Raw genomic sequence first — 12,182 nt, 5'->3', positions numbered from 1 at the left:
TTAATAAGCAAATTAAGACTTCCATTGCTATGTGCCATTTTTTAGTTATTTAGGACCCCAAAGCTCATCTAGGGAGTTGGTTTTTTGTCTACTACTTGCCACTACATTGAGTTTTTTTTCTACTACTTGCCATCACATTGAGTTTTTTTTCTACTACTTGCCACCACATTGTGATTTATATCGTGTTGATATGAGAGGCACCATATGGATACAAGGAAACAAATTATACTCATAATCTGAATATTATAAAGTACTTAGTAATATCCTTAATTTAAATGGTCTCAAAATGCCTTGTTTAGGACTCTCCTTGTCTATATTCAGCCGAGTTGTAGAAATAATGATTCTAAGCACGTTTACTTGACTTATCCAATTTTTGAAGTAGATGATATGCTAATTTATTAGGATATATCCCAGCTTTCTCTTTGCATGTTGACTTTAACACAAGTCACACACTTGTATAGTTGCATCCTAAATATTATAATGATACAATTTAGCTTCTAAGTTGGAAGTGTGATCTAGAAAGTTTTTTCCTTAAGTGTTAGGTGACCTAGGTCTTAGGTAGCCTTTACCTTCGAGATGAAGGTATATAATCTTGGAGTGTTTGTGAGGTCGACTTAAGTGGCAGTTTCCTATAGTTAGGGCCTCTATCTAGAGGTTGGTCGTTCAATACATTTTATTAGGTTGACCAAAGTTGGCAATCACTTATATGTAAAATTTTCCTTAGGTAGATTAACATATAACCTAAGAATCACACTTTGAACATCTGAGTTATATAATGTAAAATAGGTTACCCTAACACTTTTGGTAAGTTGCCATTTTAGGTTGACCTAAAGTGAATGTTGGCTACCAATGATTGTCGAATTTCTAAGAGCTAGGTTGATCCAAAGTTTTTGATAGGTTGAGCTAAGTGGCAAAATATGATCGTTGAGGCTGCATAATTTTGCTAGTTCCTGCAGTGTTAATGCTTGCACAAGAACATCTTTAACTCTCTTGTACTTCCATTCAAGTGTCAAAGCATCACCAGAGAGAGCTTTGGAAATTAAAAAATAAGGATTTGTCTTTATATTTGAAGTCTAAAGAATGCTACTTTTATCCATAAAAGGGGAAGGGAAAGGCACGACACTTAATGAGGGTGCTTTCTGTGGGAAGAAAGGAAGTTGGGATGGGGTTGCCCTTCATTCGAGAAAGAAGAAAAAAGAGTTGTTGGGAGTTGTTAGTAATACTCCTATATGGGTGCAAGTAGAGCGTTGTGACAACATGATGATCTATGGTGGCGGAGCTAGTTGGATGGCAGATCTATGCAGGTGATTTGTCATAAGTAATTATTTGTAGTGTTAATTTATTCTAAACAAATCACCATCCATATAATTTTTTGATCAAGCACAATGATAGTGGGGGTGGTGGTTGAATAGCGTAATAAAACTATTTTAATTTTTTACAGGAAAACATGCATATAGAAAAACACAACTAAAATATGATATTTAGTACAGAAAAAAATGTAATGTCTTCGGCAATTAATACAATGAAAATGTGATAATCAGCATAGTGGAAATATATGTTAGTGAGATGTAGAAAAATGAGTGCAGTAAGAAAATAAGACAAGAGCAGAAGACATAATGATTTATGTGTTTTTGAACTCTTGGTTCTTACTCCATGGTTTATGAATGCATAAAATAAGTCGACCCTCGAAAATTCACTATTTTTTCTCCTCTCAGAAACTTTCCAAGAGAAGCCTTTTACAAAAATAAAATAATAAAATATATGAAATAAAGATAGCAATGTATATTTGAAGAATATGGAGCTTAAAGCTAAAGAGCTTGAGCTTAAAACTAAATCATTAAGATAATAAAATTGATAATGAAAACTATGAAATCTCTAAGATAATGAAACAAATGTTGTAGACTCACAATATGTTGTTGTGGACACTATAGAATTTGTATGAGATTGATATCTTCTCGAAGTGCTTTTGCTTGGTACTTTTAAAGTGTGGTTGGTCACTATTAGTCAACTCACTGATCTTTAATAGTGGATTGATTCATTGTTTTTGGAACTATATCTGCAACAACCGTTACTCAACTCAACTAGAATAAAACCCCTTTCTTTCTCTATCTCTATCTCTATCTCGAGCATTTTACCTTCAGTCAACTAACTCAACTAGAATAAAACCCTTTCTATCTCTATCACTATCTCGAGATTTCTACCTTCAGTCAGCTCACTTATTGAGTTTGATTCTGAAACTCTTGTTTCTTGTTTCTTGGTTAAGTCCTCACTAAAAAAATAGAACTACACGTCCAATTATACAACTCCCTTTCTCTCACATCTCTCTGACAACTCACATGCCAAGAGTTTAGCTTTAGGACTTCTTGTGTGCTTAATATCCAATTAATGTTAACCTACAGAGATATCTCGTTTGCCAAGAGGCATTGCTCTGACCTTCTTATCTGTCAAACATTTAGTCCTCCTTGACTTATCGGGCCAAGAGGTTTCACCTTCGGTTTTTTCTCTTCTTCTAGGTATTTGACCCTCATTGACCTACTAAAATTTCATTTGTCAAGTGTCTAGTCAATCTCGATTCACTTGGGCTTCCACAACTAATTATACTTTCCATACCATAGAATTTCCTTTACCAAATGTGCCGTCGACGTTAATCCACTTGGACTTCTGCCAACACCTATTCAACTTTTCCATTTGTACCTGCAATGTAACTGTCAACACAATCTGCACTTGCACACACATAGCAGGACTAATATCAACTTACTTTAAACCTTTGCCAACCATATCAAAACATATTAGACTCATATGGTCGGAGTCAACCATTGGGTAAATGACTGCACCTTGCTAGTTTACTTAATTTTGATAACTTGTAAAGAAGTTAAAATTTAGTTCTAGCTAGTCCTGTTCAATCTGTTTTGATAATAAGGCCTACAGATTTGACCATTATTGTGCCAAATAATGAGTTTGCAGAATGACTACTTATATGTAGCTACGGCAATAACGTTTGGATGCATTTGGGAACAATATTCCATTCAGTTCATTATGCTGTCCTCATACATTTTAGCCTTTTTAAACTGTCTTCTGATGAACTGACTTCTCTTTATATGCTTATTATTATTAAAGATGATTATATGACGCAGGTGGCCTTGCAACCTGCAATGGAATGTTTACCCCTTGTAATGGAGCCAGAATCTAATTTTTATCAAGACCCAGTTGTTATTTTGGATTTCCAGTCTCTTTATCCTTCAATGATAATTGCTTATAACCTCTGCTATTCTACATGCTTGGGTAAAGTTCTTCCTTCAAAAACGAATGTACTTGGTGTCAGCTCTTACTCAGCAGATGCACTTCTCAAGAATCTAAAGGAACAACTCCTAGCTCCAAATGGAGTCATGTATGTTTCATCAAAGGTGAGCTTTTAATGCTTTCTGCTTATACATTTCTCTATTTGTATATGACATTGTACATGGTATAAACTTTACTATTCAATTAGGAACAATCTATGCTCAGAAGAAATATCAAGTGTGGGCTGTGTTAAATGCAATGTGTTTGAATATAGTTCCCAAAATTTCCAATGTGTTTATTTTTGCCTTTGAGGTTATCATGTGTCTAAATTTGATCTAGACCGCCCCAATCACATTACATCACCTACAATCTAAATTAAAATGCTTATCTTCCTGTTACAGGGATGTGTGTTCTTCAGTGTTAAATCATCTTTTCCTCTTTTATGCTTAATTGGAACATAGATATGAGATTAAAATTCTATCACCTTTCTTTATGATCCCAGCCAAGAAACCCTAATACATCGAGAAATGATATTGTGTTAGTCTCATTGATTGATCAATGTAAGTTAATCCTTACTTTCATTTTCAATCAATTTTACAAAAATTCTTAAATTTATTTTGATTACAACATGCTATGAGTGTTAGCGAAGTAAATGTTAATATTGCTAATGTTGACTAACATGCTAGCAATGTAAATTTATACAAGTGTTATTTGCATAGCGGGTTGAGGGAGATAATGACAAGAACAACACAAAGGGGAAGGATCTCCCTTCACTGGGAGAAGACAGTTCAAACACAAGTTAATCAATAAGACATACACTCACATGTAATGTACCAAAACAAACTACCTTAGCTTAATTAACATAATCTGGTAAGTGCATTCCAGTTTCATTTTGTGAGGCTGATGACAACCCATAATCGAATTACTATCAAAGCTAGCATACACTATTGTTGCAAAACTATTGAATTAATGTTATATCTAGATATCAACAGTTTTCACTTATGATAATGTGCCTACTAGCAAAGTTAACCATTTACTTGTAAACTGTGGTTAAATGTAGATTGCAGTTGAACATGTTTAAGAACTTGTTTATAAGATTGATATGAAATATGATAGTGGTTATATTTGAAATAACCCTTATAATTTATGCTATATTTTTGCATTAAACTAAAACCATCCATGGAAAGTTATTCTACTATAAGCATGATTTAAAATCATGACCCGTGTTGAGATTTCGGTTCCGAACCAGAACGATACAATTTTAGTACCATATTGTGCCGTGCCAATATAGTTTTGATAAAGGGCAGTCTGATGCACGAAACTTCCACCAATACGGGATCTCGGAGAAGGATCTATTGTACGCAACCTTATCTTGTTTTATAAGAGATTATTTCTGAGGCTCGAACCCATGACTTTTAGATCACACGGCAACAACTTTACTGCTGCGCAAGACTCCCCTTTGCTAATATAATTTTGGTATTTTTTAAATATAAAATATATTAATAAAAAATTATTTAAATATTTAAAAAATAAAAATAAAATATTTTTTAATATATATTAAATTAATGAGATAATTTTATTAGGTTTTAATTAAATCTATTTAGATTATCTCAATCATTGTTAGGAGTTGATTAAAATTATTAACATAATTTATTTAATTAAACCTAAGTCAAAAGCTTCCCACCTATTCTGTGCCTCCAACAATCGTGGGCTTGCGTGACGCGGCCGGTCCACATGACACCTCCGTGGCGGCTTCCAGCCAACGCGACGCATCTGGATGCGTCGCCGGGCCAACGTGACGAGTCCGCGAGGCCTTGGGGTGTGTCGACACCGGAGGCGTGCTTGTGCTGGTGTTGGTCCACGGGCGGAATGAAATGTTTCGTTTGTCTTGGGCGAAATGACATGAGATTTTAAACTGTGTATAAGTGACTTTTCTTCAATTGATTTTGTACATGATATTATTTGATAGTTTAAATATTTTAATACAGAACTTTAAGATCTTGATTTAATACTAAAAATAGAGTAATTTGAAGTTTGTTTTGTTAATCAAAAGGCTGAGTAAGAAATACAGGATATCCTTTTATACAGGAAAGCTACATAACATCAATGGGGTTTCATACTCATCTTAATTAAGTTTTACACTAGATGGATGTTGGAAAACATTTGGCTTTCCCAAAGCTAAAAGGGTCCTGTTTTCATATTAACTGATTAACTAAAGGCTTATACACATGCTCCAAGTCAAGTCTTAGTAGCTGATCAGTCCTTTGTGATATGCTCCAAGTCAACTGAAGTGAATCAAGGAGATTCGTGACTCAATTCAAATGAGGTGTTTATGAGCCACACCTTGAGAATATAATTTTTCATATGAGGTGGCAGTCTGATTTGGAACACTTTGCAACCACCTTTCTCTTGTCAAAACCTCTCCCCTTTGTAGATACTAAACAATTTCATACATCCAACCATGACATTTTTCCACCTTGACACCAAGTTTTTGTTGCTTTGGGCTTAGAACAACTGATCCAACTATCTACATGCAACACCCATCGCTGTTTTTGATCAAATTTTTTATAATAGTTGTTTTGGTGATGGAAGTTGTTAAAACCTTTTTCCATTGTGGCTGACCTCCTATGGAACACCAGGTCAAACTTGCTCAATCCACTAGCCCAATAAAGCATCTGACCAACTGCATCTGGCCTATGCAGAATATACCAGAATTGCATACCCTGACAAGTGTACCAGAAACTTCCTGGTTTCTAGCACAAATTTATACTTTTCAATAGGTGAATATCGCTATCCATCCCCTTCATTGAACAACTTACATAATCAATTTGACTCTCCAACTCTTCTTCCTCTAGTGAAATTGTGCTCAGACATGCTTTGATACTCTCAAATATATGATCAGTTGGTCCCCTTCTTCAGAATGCACTAGTTAGGTAAAAGAGCTCAGTACACACTCCAATTCCTCAAAAGGTCTCGCTGATCGACTTAGTACTCAAATTGCTTTACCTTGAAAACCTTAAAGAATGATTCACATCTCTCAGTTGATTTGGCCAAAAATCTCATTATTGCTATGTGCTTATTCAACCTTTATATCTCAATCTTATCGTCTAGTAGCAGTTCGTCTTCAAGATCATTTTAATCTTCTTGGGATTGGCATTCCCTTTGATGAACCATGAATCTCAAGAAGTTTTTGAAAACCAACTCCTGAGTTTCTCATCATCAAGTCCAATCTCATCCTAGTTTCCCTAGATATGTGCAAAACTTCCTTCAAGTCTCCAACATATCCTTCTCTTGTCTTGCTATTTTACCATCATATCACCAATATATGCCTCCAATGTTCTTTTGATCAACTTCCCAAAAACAACTAATTAGCCAACCTATGGTAAGTAACCTCTACATTTTTAAGAAAAAAGAAACACTAAAAGCATAGTAGCTGAAGTGGATTTAATTCAATGGAAGTGAATAGCATCATGGTATAAAATACTGTCGGTCGCCATGGGCAGAATTTTCTGTGCCACCCACCGATTGGTACTAGTACGACCTCGTGAGATTGTGGGGGCAATCGTGGCATTACGGAGGATGCTGTGAGGTCGTGACTCTCTCTATTTTTTTTGTTAATTTAATTATTATATATATACATTTTTCCATTTTTATTTTTATTTTTAAGATATTTAATTTAAATTTCTCTTTTTAATTTTTTTTCCTTGGTCTGTTAATTTTTTTTGCCTCCTTCATTGTTAATTCCTCCCCTTCCTTCATCCATCCGTGAGGATAAAGAGAGAGAAAATCTCTCCAAGATAAACAAGAAAAAAAAATCTTTTTTCCCTCTATCTGTCCATGAGGTAATCAGAGAAAAATAAACCTCTTTAAGATGGAGGGAACAAATTGTTAAAAAAAATATTTAAAAAATAAATATAATATAATTTTTAACTTTATAAAATATACTACTATGAATTAAAATAATCTATATAAATTTGATTTAATTTTAAACGGATCAAAATAAATCCAAATTAAATTCAGTTTAAATCTACTTGATCTTGCTATTTCTATTTGGTGGACTTTAACTAACTCTAAATTAACTTTTACTCAATAAACATCAAATATTTTATGAGATAATATCAAAATTTGAACTCAACATTTAACATCTTAAATATAATTCAATAGTAAGCATCTATAACAATCAAATATTAATAAAAATATTTTTTAATTAATATATTTATACTTAAAAATATATCGAAGCTATATCGTTTGGTCATAAATCGAAATTTTAGCACGACTCGAAATTTTAAACCTTGAATAACATTTATCTGAAGTTAATTATGAGGACTCCTTTTATTCATCTCGGATGAGGTGCTAGTGAGCCATAAAGAGCATGTTTGACAAGCTGAATGAGCAGGCTAGATCTAGCAAATCATTCGAGCTCCATGTGTTAGTCTGGGTAGATAATTTGAATTAGCTAGGAGCTCTACATGGTGCCAAAATGTTGATTTCTTTAACTTTGACCCACCCCATTGACTGTCGGGGTCAAAGTCAATTGTAGTTAATTAACTAAACATTCTCCCAGAGGGTGCTTAATGTGGGTAATTATATGCACATCACATCCATTATTTATATTATCATCTTGTAGTTCTTTTTATAACTCAATATTAAGTCTTATTTTTTCAGTGTTTACTTTCTTTATGGAGGAGCTTAGTCGTGAGATTGATAGTGGTGCTCGACTTTTATTCACTATAGTAAGTGACAGTCAGTACATTAAGGATAATCGAAGCCCAACGTGGGATTATAAACTGAAGAAAGCTATCTCAACTATTTTTACAACCTCACTTGTTGTCTAGATAGATTGTGTTCTTGATAGTGAATTGGTGGGCATCCCATGCTGGTCTATAGATAAACCAGTGGACTGCAACTCTAGTGATTATTGATGTTTAATCTATACCTCTCAGTGTATTAGAGAAGCAAGACTAAATGAAGAAACCTATTTTTAATAGCGAACAGGTGTAGCTTTCTAGTTTTTGCAAGATATAATGCACGATAATTAAATGCATCATGAAGCTACTAGGCATGTCAGTGTGCAGATGGAAATTAATTGATGAACAATTATTTTCATTTGTTGCTTTTGAAGAAAATTAAGGGGATACATCGACAAAAATAAATACACTATGTTGGGATTATGCAATCTGTCCTGACTCAAACAGTGGGATACATGTTGGCACTATGGCCTGATTTGATTTGGGTCCAAAACTGTTACAGTTAAAATTTTAAATTTTAACCTTAGGTAACTTTATCTTATGTTCAATTATTTTGATTTATTTATGTTGCAGGTTCGTAAAGGTGTGCTTCCCCAACTCCTGGAAGAAATATTATCAACTAGAATAATGGTAAAGCAGGCAATAAAGAAATTAAAGCCCTCTCAACGTGTTCTGGAAAGGGTATTCTCATTCTTCCCATGGTTGTACAATTTTTTTGTATGCCCTTTACATATATCCATCATCTCAAATTGACAGGTTTTATTCTTGACGTGTTTTTAGTGAGAGATTATGCAGTTCAGTATGAGAATTTATCCCTTTTAAGCATCAAACATAAGAAGTGCGTGGTTATATCATTATACTTTTGAGTTTCACCAAAAACTACACAAAACTACTATTAGAACAAATATACTATTTCCCATGCCTTCGCTACACCAAGACAGTTCAAGCTTGCAACCAAATGATTCATCATTAACCACTATCTCCAAATTATGACACCAAGATCGGTCAGTCAACTGAGTCACTTTAGACACTCTTAAAACAATCTAGGTCACTCTACTGACCACAGAGGGTTACACAGTCATACATCCAAATCAGATCAAAATTCTTTGAGCGACTAATAACATCGGTCGATAAGTTAACACATGGTCTGGTGTACATGATTAACACAACTCACAAGGTCATCAAGCAACTTTTACAAGATCAACAGAATACACGCGTAGTCAACAAACTCCTTAAAAATTAACACTTCATATGATCCACCAGTGCCTCTTGGATCAAAATTGAGGCACTGTTGTAGTTTCCCATGCCACACATTCATGCACTTAGGGCTTGTCCTTAGGCTACACACCTCACACAGGCTGCTCTTGAGTGTGATTGCTTGATGGAGTTGTAATCCAAGCAAGCAAGATGCCTCCTGACATGAAGTGAGAAAGGGAAAGGCTTTGTGGATCTATCTTTGAAGATAATGTGCCTTCTGATTGCCTCAATTGGCATTCCATCTATCCGTCTTACACGGAGGGAAAAGGCAAGGGGAAGAGAAAAAGGGAAGTCAAAAAATAGCAGAGTTGGGAAGCAAAATAGGCAGGACAAAGAAGGGAACTGTTTAATTGTCAGTTTATGGTTCTCTTCATCCACTTCAATAAAAATATAATTCTATTATATTTGTTCAATTTAATTGCCTCAAACAGAATGCATCCCCCTGTAGCTGCTGGGCACAAGCTTGCTTAGCTTCCGAGGTTCCATACCTTATCATTGGTTCCATAACTAATTGTAAGAAATGCGATTACATGGTTATAACCTATCAAGTTACTAATGCACTTGAGTGGAACTAATGGTTAGGTTTGGAACCTTAAATATGTTTTGGTGGCAACCAATTGTGTATCTGCAACAATATACAGGCTAGGAAAGTATAAATCATCATGGTATATTGTCAACAGGTGTTTGTCAGAATATTCAGGACTTGAGTTTCTATGATATTTAAATAAAATTGCATGCTTCAATCATGCTGTTGTCTTATAACTGTGCAAATAATTTTGAGTTGTCTAAATGTCAGATATTTAATGCAAGGCAACTTGCTCTGAAGCTCATTGCAAATGTCACTTATGGTTACACTGCTGCTGGATATAGTGGCCGCATGCCTTGTGCAGAACTAGCTGACAGCATTGTACAGTGTGGTCGCAGGACACTTGAGGAAGCAATTTCATTCATAAATGACCACTCTAAGTGGAAAGCCAGGGTCATATATGGTGATACAGATAGGTACATTTTTACAGAACCAGACACATCCTAGTCATATTTCTGGGCCCAAATTTCAAAGTTCTAATGTTTCCTTTTGTTTTTTTTAGCATGTTTGTTCTATTGAAGGGCCGTGATTTGGAAGAAGCATTTAAAATAGGAAATGAGATAGCATCTGCAGTAACTTCCATGAACCCATATCCAGTGACTTTGAAATTGGAAAAGGTTTATCAACCATGCTTTCTCCTGACAAAGAAGAGATATGTTGGTTATAGTTATGAGAGTCCTGATCAGCGAAGTCCAAAATTTGATGCAAAGGGTATAGAAACTGTACGTAGAGACACATGCCAAGCTGTTGCAAAAACATTGGAGAAGTCCATAAGATTGATTTTTGAGCAACGAGATATGTCAATAGTATGATATCTAATTTCCTGTGCTCGTGTTATTTTTTAACCCTCAGATTTTTATTCCTAGGATCCTTGTTGGGTATCTAATCTCTAAGCTCTATTTTTACAGGTAAAGTCCTATTTACAACGCCAATGGACACGTATCTTATCTGGAAGGATGTCTCTTCAGGACTTTATTTTTGCAAAAGAGGTACACCTAGGAACTTACAGTACCCAAAGATCCTCCCTTCCACCAGCAGCAATTGTTGCTCTAAAAGCAATGAGCACAGACCCCCGATCAGAACCACGCTATGGGGAGCGTGTACCATATGTTGTAGTTCATGGAGAACCTGGAGCTCGCCTAATTGACATGGTTGTTGATCCACATCGTCTTCTTGACCTCAATTCTACATTCAAGCTGAATGACCAGTATTATATCAAAAAACAGATAATTCCTGCACTGCAAAGAGTGTTTGGACTTCTTGGTGCTGATCTGAACAAGTGGTTTCTTGAAATGCCACGGCCCATCACACCGGTATCAGCTGTATCCCATGTTGGGTTCTCACAAGATTCCGATTATAATGGGCTTGGAAATTCTAGTAAAGGACAGGCGAAAGGTAGGATAGACACCTATTACTCCTCCAAACATTGTAGTCTTTGTGGCAACCTGGTTCAGAATTCCAGATACCTCTGCGAGAAATGCTTTGAGAAAAGTTCATTTGTTGCAACAGCTGTAGTCCTTAAAACTTCAAAGTTGGAGAGAGGAATTCAACATTTAACTGCTGTAAGTATTTATTGCCTTCTTTTATTCATAAAATAAATTTGTTCAGTATATCCAAGTAAGGATTCATGCTCACACCGAAGTACACTAACATACCTAGGTTTGTAGTGCAGTTGCAGATACCATTCAATATTTCGAATGTATTTGAATTTTATTTTTCACAACTTTGGCAGTTGGTCGTTGCAGACCAAATGCGGGTTCCGGGTGTGGTAGAACTGATTGCTGTGTTTCTAACAGATATGTAGGCATTGCGGCGGCGGCAGCTGTATGCCAGAGAGCACTGTGCAGTGCAATTCACTTGCTTGTTCTGTCTTCTATGAGAGGAGGAAGGTTCAAAAAGAACTACAAGCAAACTCTGTAATTGCAGTGGACGCAGGATTCTATCCCACTTGCGTGGCCGAATGGTTCTAGCATTAATTTATCTTGTGCTTGTATTATATTATGTACATTTCTGTAACAGATGAAATATAGATCTTATTCAGTTGGAGATTCAATCATCCTTGAAGTGCTCCAGTGGTCGATGTAGAAAAAAGAGGAGTGCCTCATAGAGAGTGTTCGCCTTGCGGGGCAGAGAAAGAGACTTGTTCGAGGAAAGAAATCTGGGTATGCCTCTGATGACGGAGTAAGTTCAGGAGAGGGCAGATCCGCGAAAGATAGGAGAGCAAATCAATCCATAGGTTCGGGGGGCGAGCAGATGCGAAGGAGTCCGTTGAGTTCCCCGATTCAATCGTTGCCTTCTTCTATCCCGTAGCG

The 12,182-nt window shown here is 35.6% G+C and overlaps 1 protein-coding gene across 1 annotated transcript in view; it reads left to right on the top strand.

Moving 5' to 3' along the window:
- The window catches only part of LOC141811781 (DNA polymerase zeta catalytic subunit), a 40,497-nt gene extending 28,601 nt beyond the window's left edge, over nucleotides 1-11,896 (top strand). The window contains exons 11-16 of the mRNA XM_074699834.1: nucleotides 3,135-3,404; nucleotides 8,601-8,708; nucleotides 10,081-10,286; nucleotides 10,373-10,676; nucleotides 10,779-11,432; nucleotides 11,667-11,896. Coding sequence (XP_074555935.1) covers nucleotides 3,135-3,404; nucleotides 8,601-8,708; nucleotides 10,081-10,286; nucleotides 10,373-10,676; nucleotides 10,779-11,432; nucleotides 11,667-11,840 — 1,716 coding nt within the window. The 3' untranslated portion in view covers nucleotides 11,841-11,896. The remainder of the gene's footprint in view (nucleotides 1-3,134; nucleotides 3,405-8,600; nucleotides 8,709-10,080; nucleotides 10,287-10,372; nucleotides 10,677-10,778; nucleotides 11,433-11,666) is intronic.
- Nucleotides 11,897-12,182: the final 286 nt, after the last annotated feature.

This window comes from Curcuma longa, chromosome 17 (genome assembly GCF_044706935.1).
Source record: "Curcuma longa cultivar G26 ecotype Majalengka, Jawa Barat chromosome 17, ITB_CL_G26_1.1, whole genome shotgun sequence".
NCBI classification, from domain to species: domain Eukaryota; kingdom Viridiplantae; phylum Streptophyta; class Magnoliopsida; order Zingiberales; family Zingiberaceae; genus Curcuma; species Curcuma longa.
The sequence above is the reverse complement of the archived record's forward strand: the minus strand, read 5'-3'. Positions and strand labels throughout refer to the sequence as shown.